The sequence below is a fragment of the Schistocerca nitens genome, chromosome 7, assembly GCF_023898315.1.
Source record: "Schistocerca nitens isolate TAMUIC-IGC-003100 chromosome 7, iqSchNite1.1, whole genome shotgun sequence".
Classification (NCBI taxonomy): Eukaryota; Metazoa; Arthropoda; class Insecta; order Orthoptera; family Acrididae; genus Schistocerca; species Schistocerca nitens.
In genome coordinates, this window is record NC_064620.1 from 106,066,288 (window position 1) to 106,079,735 (window position 13,448).

The window sequence follows — 13,448 nt, forward strand, 5'->3', positions numbered from 1 at the left end:
TGGCCCACCAATACCATAATCTCTACCAGGACTACAGTGGGTCTGCTCTGTGATGACCTACCTACCAATATTCTGCAAAACTTCCACTGACTCTGTTGTTGGTTTGCTCTGTTGTGGCCCATTACCTGCCTGCATGTCAAGAGTCAGCACTGTCTTTCCGTTGGAAGGACAAAACTACTTCTTCAAGACTGCATGGAAATCCACTACTTCCGTGTGCATTTTCTTTTACTAATGCGACTTTGTGAAAAAAAACTGTAATTACTATTGTGATAAATGGTCAGGACTGTCTTTATGAGAACAATTTTTGCTTTTGACCAACAGTACATCAATAAGTGTGAGCATTTGATATCTTTGTTATCGTAATTATGAAAAAGTTTTTCAAACCTGTATTGGCCACTGCCCAAAACAATTTGTAAAATTTTTTGTGGGGAGCATGGGGGCTATGTAAGTAGGCTGTTTAGGTTTTTATGTTGGTAACGTCGCCTAGCGCTCTGTATGGAAATCACTGGCCGTGCTGTGTGCAGTCTGTGGCTGGTTGGCATTGTTGAAATATTCTCTACTGTAGTGTTGGGCAGCTGGATGTGAACAGCGCGTAGTGCTGCGCAGTTGGAGGTGAGCCGCCAGCCATGGTGGATGTGGGGAGAGAGATGGCGTAGTTTTGAGAGCGGACGATCTGGACGTGTGTCCGCCAGAAAGAGTAAATTTGTAATACTGGATATCATGAACTGATATATATATATATATATATATATATATATATATATATATATATATATATATATATATACTATTACTTTTGAACGTTTTTTTTTTTAATCGTATCTAAGACATCACCATTTTACAAAAAAAATTATATTACAATGCAAGAGAAGCAGTTATAATACAATAAGACATGGTTATAAGGTAAAGTAACTACAATAATATAGAAAAGTATGTAACATATAATGATAGGCGCTAAGGATGCGAAACAGCGATTTTCATATCCCATGTGAAGCCCAATACACTGCAGCTTGAATAGCCTTGTCATTTGCTTCAAATAGGTCTTGAGTCGAACATGGGTTGTTTAGTTTCCTGCAGACCAGTAGGTGTTGTGGGTCTTGCTGTTCTCCACACTCGCAGGGCTCGTCTGCACTGATGTAGCCCCATTTTTCCAAGTTTGCTCTGCATCTTGATACGCCTCTTCGTAGTCTATTCAGGGCTTTCCAGGTCGTATATGGGAGTTCAGAGCCAGCTGTGGGTTCTTCCCTGGGGCTATTCCCTGGTCTTCCTGGGTCCACATTGTACCACAGCTCTTCTCGTCGTGCTCTAGGCGATAAAAGAGTTGCTTCAGTTGTTCGTAGGAAACTCTTCCTTGATTTAAGTCGGCGAGGTTGAAGATTGTATCCGAACATTGGATGCCTGGGATCTGTCTCCTGTTTATGTTTCTCGATTTCTGCGGCAGTCCTTCTGATGTCTGGCGGGGCTATGCCCATGAGGTGGTACAGCTGCTTTGTGGGAGTTGGGCGGGGGCATCCTGTCACGATGCGTCCAGTCTCATTCAATGCTATATTTACTTGTTCAGCGTGGGTGGAATTTTGCCAAACGGGTGCCGAGTACTCCGCAGTGGAGAAACATAAAGCTAAAGCTGACGTGCGGAGAACTGTAGGTTGCGCTCCCCATCTGCTATTTGTTAGCTTGCGGATGATGTTGTTCCTGGCACTCACTTTCATATTTGTGGCCAAACAGTGTTCCTTGTAGGTGAGAGCACGGTCAAGTTTAATCCCAAGATATTTTGGTGTGTCGCAGTGAGATAGATGTTGTCCCTTCCAGCTTATGTTGAGTTTCCTCCATGCTTCCTTATTACGTAGGTGAAAAGCACAGACCTGGGTTTTTGCTGGGTTTGGCTTGAGGTGGTTATTATCATAATAGTCACCCAGCTTTTCAATCGCTAAAGTTAATTTACTTTCTACCTCTTCAAAGGTTTTTCCCTGGGTGGCAACGACTGTATCGTCTGCATAGATGAAGGAGCGAGCGTCCATGCTGATCGGTTGGTCATTGGTATAAATATTATACAGCAATGGGGCGAGGACGCTACCTTGAGATAGGCCGTTTTTCTGGCTCCGCCATCGGCTCTTCTTCGACTGCAGCGTGACAAAATACCGTCTATTCTGCAACAGGCACTGGATGAATTGCGCCAGTCGGTAGTCTTTTGTGGTGTTATACATTTTTGATATTAACTTACTGTGGTTTATGGTGTCGTAAGCTGCTGTAAGGTCGATAAAGGCTGCACCTGTAATTTGTTTCCGCTCGTATCCATCTTCTATGTACTGTGTAAGGTTGAGGATTTGTCCACAGCATGACCTTCCTGGGTGGAATCCTGCTTGCTCTTTAATTATATTCTTGTCTACATGTTCTGAGATGCAGTTAAGGATCATTCTTTCTAAGACTTTATAGAGCTGACAAAGCAGGGAGGTAGGCCGAAAATTTTTAGGGCCTGTGGGGTTTTTTCCAGGTTTTGGTATAGCTACTATATTTGCCTTCCGCCAAGTCTTGGGGATTTTCATTTCAAGAACACATTTGTTCATCATATCTAGTAACCACCGTCTGGTAACAGGTCCGAACATTTTTATTTGTTCTGGGCGTAGATCATCTAGGCCAGCGGCTTTATTATTTTTCATTATGGAGATGGAATCTTCTAATTCTTTCAGAATAAAGGGGGTGCCTAGGTGGTCTTTTTCTTGAGTGCCTCTCTGTAGTTTCTTTCTTGGGTGCTTCCTGTTGGTTTTGCCATTAAGTAGAAGTTGATTTGCTATTTGATTTGGTGTGACCTTATACAAATTTTGTGTATTAGATGAGGGGTCATTATTGATGTTTTTAAGAAGTTGCCAGGCCTTTCGGTTATTCTGTTTCATGTCTAGGTTTGTGATTAGATTACACCATTTCATTGTTCTTGAGGCTGATATGGCCTGGAGGAGTTCTTCTCCCGCCATAGTTGTTTCCTCTGAAAAAGGGTTTTCCTCGAAGAGCTGTTGGTAATGTTCCAGAAGAACCTTTGAGTTTCCGTCAAGTCCAGGGATATAACTAGTTCTGCAGCCTCGGGGGATATTTCTTCGGGAGACAGTTTTAACTAATTCAATGAAAGTGTCATATTTTTCCGGGCTAGCATCAAGGTTCTGCACCTCTTCGCCAAGTTCTTCAGAGAATTTTTCCCATAGGGCACGTTTAAAATTAAAACGTCTTTGGAGATGGGTGGTTGCTGGTTTAACAACTGCTTCAACCAGACATAATATAGCTCGATGCTGTGTATGTGGGAGGGGTTCTCCCACATCCTTCCTGGTTTGATGTGCTACGTTTTCGCTGACAAAGATGTTATCTGGATTGTATCCACGGTTCCACCTGCTGCTGTTGAAGGAATATGGAAGTTTGGGGTCGTGTATTAATTTAAGGCCAGTTGAGTCTGCCCAGGTTTCTAGATCGTCCCCACTTTTGTCTGTGTGCCTGTACCCCCAGGCTGATCCATGACAGTTGAAGTCGCCCATTACTATTTTCGTTGGTTGTGAGTTGAAGTTGGTTGGCTCACTGAATCTGAACTCCCTGCTCGGTGGCTTATATATAGACGTCACAGTGCAGGACTGTAACTCTACAGTCAAGATTTCGATGTCTTCTTGAGATGTCAGTTCTGCAGATATAATACTTAAGCCCATTTTGGCGAAGATTGCGCTGCCATATTGCTCGTGTGGTCTTTCAATTACTAATTTCATTCCGTGGATCTTTGGTCTTCTATTTGTGGGGCCAATGTGGGTCTCTTGGATTAGTAAGAGTTCACAGTTGTGAGTTTTACATGCTACAGCAAGTAGCACTTCTTTCTCATGAGAGAGCCCTTCAATGTTTATGGACATTATATTTAGTGAACGTTATTAACCTATACCTTTCATGAATCACTTACCTCACAAAAATCTTCGTTACTCGAACTACTGCAAACCAGCGAGCGCCACTACTGCCAGCTAAATAAAAAAATTCTAACTACTGAAGGCACTAATTACTGATACGCATAGTCAGCAAATGAAAGATTTTGATAGAGAACAAACAGTGTATTTACCTGAACGTTATTAAGGTAAATACACTGTTTGTTCTCTATCAAAATCTTTCATTTGCTGACTATGCGTATCAGTAATTAGTGCCTTCAGTAGTTAGAATTTTTTATTTAGCTGGCAGTAGTGGCACCCAGAATCAAGTAAGGTTTATGATTGTTATTATTTTAATAAATGTGTGTGAAAATTAATCAAGTTCTGTTTAAAGTTGGTAAACGTCAATCTGCTACTCTAAGCGTGCAAGTGGCATTTCTATCGTCTGACCTAACGGCAGAAGATAAACACGCCACAATAAGACCACAAGACATATTGCTGACACTCGCCTACTTCGCTAGAGCGACAAGTCATATAATCTGATGGTGTGTGTACCGAAGGTCTTACAGTACACACACCACACAACTCCAAACAGAACGGTGCTCTTCTTCTTAGGCGGTGAGGAAGCCGTGGGCAAGCACCTTTGAGTACCCCTCGGTGGACTAGTGTGTCAGGACTACCAACAGAGGGGTTCAGTTGGGCAGTGAGGTGTTTACCTCAAATAAGAGTGTCCAGACATATGGAATAATCGGGTCTACTGCCGGATCCTTGTGTCGCTCTGGCACATTATTTCGGCCACGTAACTCGTTGCCTTCTTCAGGTGCGACCTAAGACTGCCGTATTGGAGGATCTTGTCCAGTATTTATGCCCACAGGGCGTTGGGTGCTCTCTCTGCCGTCCACGCTCACCTGGCGCTGCCTGTAACGTGTTCTCTTCGCCGCTGCTCCCTCGGACGCCCGCGCCCGACGTCGTCGCCGACTGTGGCAGCTGTCTGAGGCCCGTCCTATTGGACAAGATCCTCCAATACGGCAGTCTCAGGTCGCACCTGAAGAAGGCGAGTTACGTGGCCGAAATATTGTGCCAGAGCGACACAAACATCCGGCAGTAGACCCGATTATTTCACATGTCAAGATCTCGCCGGGAAAGTCTGAAGAATTACATAAGAGTGTCCAGACATTCCGACACTGCAGGAGTCATAGCTGTGTGCGGTCGGCCAGCACGTGGAAGATCGGACAGGTTTGTGCGACCTTATTGCGATGATAACCGACGTCTCGCCCAACAAATCACCGTGCTTTTGTTCAGTGCCAATTCTCCATAGACCTTCTGGAAGCGCCTGTTAATATCTGCGTCGACCCGGTTTTCCGCTACAGCTCGCTCCTTGGAACACACCTCCGTTACAGACGCCATTTTGCTGGCTACGTACAGCACCGCCACATACCGGAACTTCGTGAAACTATATCTACATCTACATCTACATCCATACTCCGCAAGGCACCTGGCGGTGTGTGGCGGAGGGTATCTTGAGTACCTTTATCGGTTCTCCCTGCTATTCCAGTCTCGTATTGTTCGTGGAAAGAAGGATTGTCGGTATGCCTCTGTGTGGGCTCTAATCTCTCTGATTTTATCCTCATGGCCTCTTCGCGAGATATACGTAGGAGGGAGCAATATACTGCTTGACTCTTCGGTGAAGGTATGTTCTCGAAACTTCAACAAAAGCCTGTACCAAGCTACTGAGCGTCTCTCCTGCAGAGTCTTCCACTGGAGTTTATCTATCATCTCCGTAACGCTTTCGCGATTACTAAATGATCCTGTAACGAAGCGCGCTGCTCTCCGTTGGATCTTCTCTATCTTTTCTATCAACCCTATCTGGTACGGATCCAACACTGCTGAGCAGTATTCAAGCAGTGGGCGAACAAGCGTACTGTAACCTACTTCCTTTGTTTTCGTATTGCATTTCCTTAGGATTCTTCCAATGAATCTCAGTCTGGCATCTGCTTTACCGACGATCAACTTTATAAGATCATTCCATTTTAAATCACTCCTAACGCGTACTCCCAGATAATTTATGGAAGTAACTGCTTCCAGTTGCTGACCTGCTATATTGTAGCTAAGTGATAAGGGTTCCATCTTTCTATGTACCGCAGCACATTACACTTGTCTACATTGAGATTCAATTGCCATTCCCTGCACCATGCGTCAATTCGCTGCAGATCCTCCTGCATTTCAGTACAATTTTCCAATGTTACAACCTCTCGATATACTACAGCATCATCCGCAAAATGCCTCAGCGAACTTCCGATGTCATCCACAAGGTCATTTATGTATATTGTGAATAGCAACGGTCCTACGACACTCCCCTGCGGCACATCTGAAATCACTCTTACTTCGGAAGACTTCTGTCCATTGAGAATGACATGCTGCGTTCTGTTATCTAGGAACTCTTCAACCCAATCACACAATTGGTCTGATAGTCCATATGCTCTTCCTTTGTTCGTTAAACGACTGTGGGGAACTGTATCGAACGCCTTGCGGAAGTCAAGAAACACGGCATCTACCTGTGAACCCGTGTCTATGGCCCTCTGAGTCTCGTGGACGAATAGCGCGAGTTGGGTTTCACACGATCGTCTTTTTCGAAACCCATGCTGATTCCTACAGAGTAGATTTCTAGTCTCCAGAAAAGTCATTATACTCGAACATAATACGTGTTCCAAAATTCTACAACTGATCGACGTTAGAGATATAGGTCTGCAGTTCTGCACATCTGTTCGACGTCCCTTCTTGAAAACGGGGATGACCTGTGCCCATTTCCAATCCTTTGGAACGCTACGCTCTTCTAGAGACCTACGGTACACCGCTGCAAGAAGGGGGACAAGTTCCCTCGCGTACTCTGTGTAAAATCGAACTGGTATCCCATCACGTCAGCGGCCTTTCCTCTTTTGAGCGATTTTAATTATTTCTCTATCCCTCTGTCGTCTATTTCGGTATCTACCATTTTTGTCATCTGAGCGACAATCTAGAGAAGGAACTACAGTGCAGTCTTCCTCTGTGAAACAGCTTTGGAAAAAGACATTTAGTATTTCGGCCTTTAGTCTGTCATCCTCTGTTACAGTACCATTTTGGTCACAGAGTGTCTGGACATTTTCTTTTGATCCACCTACCGCTTTGACATAAGACCAAAATTTCTTAGGATCTTCTGCCAAGTTAGTACATAGATCTTTACTTTCGAATTCATTGAACGCCTCTCGCATAGTCCTCTTCACACTACATTTCGATTGCGTAATTTTTGTTTGTCCGCAAGGCTTTGGCTATGTTTATGTTTGCTGTGAAGTTCCCTTTGTTTCCGCAGCAGTTTTCTAACTCAATTGTTGTACCACGGTGGCTCTTTTCCATCTCTTACGATCTTGCTTAGCACATACTCATCTAACGCATATTGTACGATGGTTTTGAACTTTGTCCACTGATCCTCAACACTATCTTTACTTGAGACAAAACTTTTGTGTTGAGCCGTCAGGTACCCTGAAATCTGCGTTTTGTCACTTTTGCTAAACGGCTGAAATCATCGATGCAGTAACCGCTTTATGATCGCTGATTCCCTGTTCTGCGTTAACTGTTTCAAATAGTTCGGGTCTGTTTGTCACCAGAAGGTCTAATACACTACTGGCCATTAAAATTGCTACACCAAGAAGAAGTGCAGATGATAAACGGGTATTCATTGGACAAATATATTATACCAGAACTGACACCTGATTACATTTTCACGCAATTTGGGTGCATAGATCCTGAGAAATCAGTACCCAGAACAACCACCTCTGGCCGTAATAACGGCCTTGATACGCCTGGGCATTGAGTCAGAGCTTGGATGGCGTGTACAGGTACAGCTGCCCATGCAGCTTCAACACGATACCACAGTTCATCAAGAGTAGTGACCGGCCTATTGTGACGAGCCAGTTGCTCGGCCACCATTGACCAGACGTTTTCAATTGGTGAGAGATCTGGAGAATGTGCTGGCCAGGGCAGCAGTCAAACATTTTCTGTATCCAGAAAGGCCCGTACAGGACCTGCAAAATTGCGGTCCTGCATTAACCTGCTGAAATGTAGGGTTTCGCAGGGATCGAATGAAGGGTAGAGCCACGGGTCATAACACATCTGAAATGTAACTCCACTGTTCAAAGTGCCGTCAATGCGAACAAGAGGTGACCGAGAAGTACAACCAATGGCATCCCATACCATCACGCCGGGTGATACGCCAGTATGGCGATGACGAATACACGCCTCCAATGTGCGTTCACCACGATGTCGCCAAACACGGATGCGACCATCATGATACTGTAAACAGAACCTGGATTCATCAGAAAAATGATGTTTTGACATTCGTGCACCCAGGATCGTCGTAGAGTACACTATCTCAGGCGCTCCTGTCTGTGATGCAGCGTCAAGGGTAACCGCACCCATGGTCTCCGAGCTGATAGTCTATGCTGATGCAAAAGTCGTCGAACGGTTCGTGCAGATGGTTGTTGTCTTGCAAACGTCCCCATGTGTTGACTCAGGGATCGAGACGTGGCTGCACGATCCGTTACAGCCATGCGGATAAGATGCCTGTCATCTCGACTGCTAGTGATACGAGGCCGTTGGGATCCAGCACGGCGTTCCGTATTACCCTCCTGAACCCACCGATTCCATATTCCGCTAACATTCATTGGATCTCGACCAACACGAGCAGCAATGTCGCGATACGATAAACCGCAAAGGCTACATTCCGACCTTTATCAAAGTCGTAAGCATGATGGTACGCATTTGTCCTCCTTACATGAGGCATCACAACAACGTTTCACCAGGCAACGCCGGTCAACTGCTGTTAGTGTATGAGAAATCGGTTGGAAACTTTGGTTGGTTGGTTGTTTGGGGAAGGAGACCAGACAGCGTGGTCATCGGTCTCTTCGGATTAGGGAAGGAAGTCGGCCGTGCCCTTTCAGAGGAATCATCCCGGCATTTACCTGGAGTGAGGTTGGAAACTTTCTTCATGTCAGCACGTTGCAGGTTTCGCCACCGGCGCCAACCTTGTGTGAACGCTCTGAAAAGCTAATCATTTGGATATCACAGCATCTTCTTCCTGTCGGTTAAATTTCGCCTCTGTAGCACGTCGTCTTCGTGGTGTAGCAATTTTAGAGGCCAGTAGTGTATGTTTTCGCCACGAGTCGGTTCTCTGCTTAACTGCTCAAGGTAGTTTTCAGATAAAGCACTTAAAAAAATTTTACTGGATTCTTTGTCCCTGCCACCCGTATTGAACGTTTGAGTCTCCCAGTGTAAATCCGGCAATAGGTGCAGAAGCGAGAATATTGTGAGATCTCCCACAACAAATTCAGCATTTTTTCAACCGAAACTGGCAGAGAAAAGAATGTGTTATATTACTTCCTGACGCCGCTCGTAGGAAGCGGGTGAACATCTTACACAAGATGGTGGAACTGGTCCCAGGCGGCAATGGCGGTGACGTGCCAGGCGCCGTACGTGAGTGGTGTGGTCCTCTGCTCGGCGATGTCGACCCTGACGACGTGCGGGTAGCCGGGCACGGCGGCGTCGCGCTGCGTCAGCACCGCCACGAAGGACTCGCCGTCTTCCGAGAAGAGGGGCGCAGGCGCCGGCTCCAGCCAGGCGTGCGACCGCTGCTCGTGTACCTGCAGCAAGGACCACGGTTATCGTTGAAACAACCGCTTTTCGGTTATATCGTTTTTTTCCCCCACCACCCCAGACATCTGACTGTTAAAACCCGCTTCCTGTAACAAACGTAGAAATTGAACAAAGACAGAAAAAATCATACAATGTAAGCTTTCACGGCCGGTATTGTCTTCAGTTAAAACTTCCGGGCTGATAGGCCGTGGTCGAAGTATAAAACTCTCCCCTGACGTTTCGTCTCCGACTGCGGGAAACATCCTCGGAGGTACAGCGGCGAACTGCGAAGAGAACTCGAGGAAGCGCTGATTATATAGGCAGTACAGAGGGCGCCACTGTCGATTCCCGGCCGGAGTGGCCGTGCGGTTCTAGGCGCTGCAATCTGGAGCCGAGCGACCGCTACGGTATCAGGTTCGAATCCTGCCTCGGGCATGGATGTGTGTGATGTCCTTGGGTTAGTTAGGTTTAATTAGTTCTAACTTCTAGACGACTGATGACCTCAGAAGTTAAGTCGCATAGTGCTCAGAGCCACATTTGATCACGTGGCGACGGCTATGAGATTGTCTCTGGTAATGTGAACATTCTCGATTGAAAATAATCGATCGTCACGCGTGCGGTGCAACGCTGACATCCAAATTTTATCCATTACCTTCGTCTTTCCTGTTAAAATTATTACGGTGTTTATCAATCTCGATAGCCTCGCTATACATGCGTGCATAATAATGCGAGGTTTTTGATATGACGCTCGTCTCGCTGAATGTTATTTCATGATCACCTTCCTGGTAAACATGTTCCGCTACGGCCGATTTATCCGTATGACCTAGGCGGCAATTCCTCTTATGTTCAACAAGACAGGTGTTCACACTTCTCTTTGTGGTACCGATATTGTGGACAGGTTGATATCGGTACCACAAAGAGCAGTGTGAACACCCGTTTTGTTGAACATAAGAGGAATTGAAACTTCCTGGCAGATTAAAACTGTGTGCCGGACCGAGACTCGAACTCGGGACCTTTGCCTTTCGCGGGGAAGTGCTCTACCAAGTGAGCTACCCAAGCACGACTCACGCCTCGTCCTCACAGCTTTACTTCTGCCAGTACCTCGTCTCCTACCTTCCAAATTTTACAGAAGCTCTCCTGCGAACCTTGCAGAACTAGCACTCCTGAAAGAAAGGATATTGCGGAGACATGGCTTAGCCAAAGCCTGGGGGATGTTTCCAGAATGAGATTTTCACTCTGCAGCGGAGTGTGCGCTGATATGAAACTTCCTGGCATATTAAAACTTTGTGCCGGACCGAGACTCGAACTCGGGACCTTTGCCTTTCGCGGGCAAGTGCTCTGCCAACCGAGTTCGAGTCTTGGTCCGACACACAGTTTTAATATGCGAGGAAGGTTCATAACAGCGCACACTCCGCTGCAGAGTGAAAATCTCATTCTGGAAACATCCCCCAGACTGTGGCTGAGCCATATTTCCGCAATATCCTTTCTTTCAGGAGTGCTAGTTCTGCAAGTTTCGCAGGAGAGCTTCTGTAAAGTTTGGAAGGCAGGAGACGAGGTACTGGCAGAAGTAAAACTGTGAGGACGGGGTGTGAGTCGTGCTTGGGTAGCTCACTTGGTAGAGCACTTGCCTGCGAAGGGCAAAGGTCCCGAGTTCGGGTCTCGGTCCGGCACACAGTTTTAGTCTGCCAGGAAGTTTCATATCAGCGCACACTCCGCTGCAGAGGAAAATCTCATTCTGATAAGAGGAATTGCCGCCTAGGTCACACGGATAACATGTTTACCAGGAAGGTGATCATGAAATAAGATTCACCGAGACGACCGTCATATAAAAAACCTCGCATTATTATGCACGCATGTATAGAGAGGCTATCGAGATTGATAAACACCGTAATAATTTTAACACGAAAGACGAAGGTGTTAAACTGGATAAAATTTGGATGTCGGCGTTGCACCGCAAGCGTGACGATCGATTACTTTCAATCGAGAATGTTGGCATTACCAGAGACAATCTCATAGCCGACGCCACGTCATCGACAGTGGAGCCCTCTGTACTGCCTATATAATCAGCGCTTCCTCGAGTTCTCTTCGCAGTTCGCCGCTGTTCCTCCGAGGATGTCTCCCGCAGTCGGAGACGAAACGTCAGGGGAGAGTTTTATACTTCGACCACGGCCTATCAGCCCGGAAGTTTTAAGTGAAAGACAGAAGAACTTTGGTTCTCTCTGTTTCAAGATACATGTAATCAAAATATTAAGTTAAATAGGCAGATTAAAGAAAACTTAGTTCGTCCACCGTTCATTTCTTTTCTGGAAAAGTGATAATTGGTTGAATACTACAAAAAATCACCAGTATTCTCCTATTGATTCAGCTTTTTTGAAACTCTGCTCAGAAATCATGTTTTAATCCGCAGTTCTATCACTATTTGTGCATTACGAAAAGCCAGTGCTGAAGGGTGAAACCTGAATTTGAAGAACTCTGTTTTTCTTGTTAATTTGTCCGTTTTCGAGGACTATAAGCAGATGAAACCGTATTTCGTAAGACAGGTTGCAGATCAGCTATTTTCTGTCTTTATTACATACTGTGAATGAATTAGTGTTAATTGTTTCTTTAATATTTTAAAGCAAATGAAGCAGTGTGCTTCATTGCTATGTCACTTCGTAAAAAGTCCGGCCCCGGTAGCTGAGTGGTCAGCGCGACAGAATGTCAATCCTAAGGGCCCGGGTTCGATTCCCAGCTGGGTTGGAGATTTTTTTCCGCTTAGGGACCGGGTGTTGTGTTGTCCTAATCATCATCATCATCACTGCATTCTCATCGACGCGCAAGTCGCCGAAGTGGCGTCAGATCGAAAGACTTGTACCCGGCGAACGGTCTACCCGACGGGAGGCCCTAGTCACACGACATTTACATTTTACGTCGTAAAAATATTTCCAGGCTAGAGTTGGTGCGATTTTGAGATACAATGGATGTCCGGTGACAACAACGAGAAACTACCGTAATGACGAGCTGGTGGGGGCAAGTGTTGCACACTGCATGTACACGTATGCCTTAAACAGAGACACATGATAACAAAAAAAAAAAAAAAAAAAAAAATGGCTCTGAGCACTATGGGACTCAACTTCTGAGGTCATTAGTCCCCTAGAACTTAGAACTAGTTAAACCTAACTAACCTAAGGACATCACAAACATCCATGCCCGAGGCAGGATTCGAACCTGCGACCGTAGCGGTCTTGCGGTTCCAGACTGCACATGATAACAGCGGCATTGTTGTCTCAGCGATGCTGTACCAATTCTTATGCAATGGGTTTGTTGCTCGTTTCTGTCGGCATTGTTATTAAAATAGCACAGATCGGTTTTTCCATTTTTATAATAACGCAATGTTTTTAACCAATGCAAATTTTACAAATAAAAATTACTTCTATTTTAAGAGAGGTTTATTTTGAAACGAAAAATTTTAGTACTGCTGGTGTGGCTAATTGTAATATCGGTGTTTTTACTCGGTTATTCGTAAAAAAAATAAAAATCACCTGTTACGACCAAAACCAAACAAGCAGCAAAAAATTCCGGTTATTCAGAACCAAAATACAGCTATTGGTTGTGACCGGTTAGTTTATCCCATACTAACCTGCGACCCTCACATGCGATTGTAGCTTCTGTACTGGCGATGAGCGCACACTGCTGTGGTATTGCCAAACAACTTATTAGGACGGGAGGAGAGTGTCAATATTATTTGTCTAATCTTCGGTGACAAACATGGGCACTACTATCAAGGAGTGGATACGTTCCACTTCAGAACATTGTTGCCAATGGATATACACTGCCTGACAGTAAAAGTAAAGCACTCAGAAGTGGAGGAGAAAACAAAGTGAAACTTGACGGGCTCAGGGGGTTTGTGAGGTTATTTCA

The 13,448-nt window shown here is 45.3% G+C and overlaps 1 protein-coding gene across 1 annotated transcript in view; it reads right to left on the minus strand.

Annotated features, from left to right (window-relative positions):
• LOC126195301 (inactive dipeptidyl peptidase 10-like) overlaps positions 1 to 13,448 on the minus strand; it is a 358,542-nt gene that overhangs the window by 103,206 nt on the left and 241,888 nt on the right. The window contains exon 10 of the mRNA XM_049933856.1: positions 9,333 to 9,556. Coding sequence (XP_049789813.1) covers positions 9,333 to 9,556 — 224 coding nt within the window. The remainder of the gene's footprint in view (positions 1 to 9,332; positions 9,557 to 13,448) is intronic.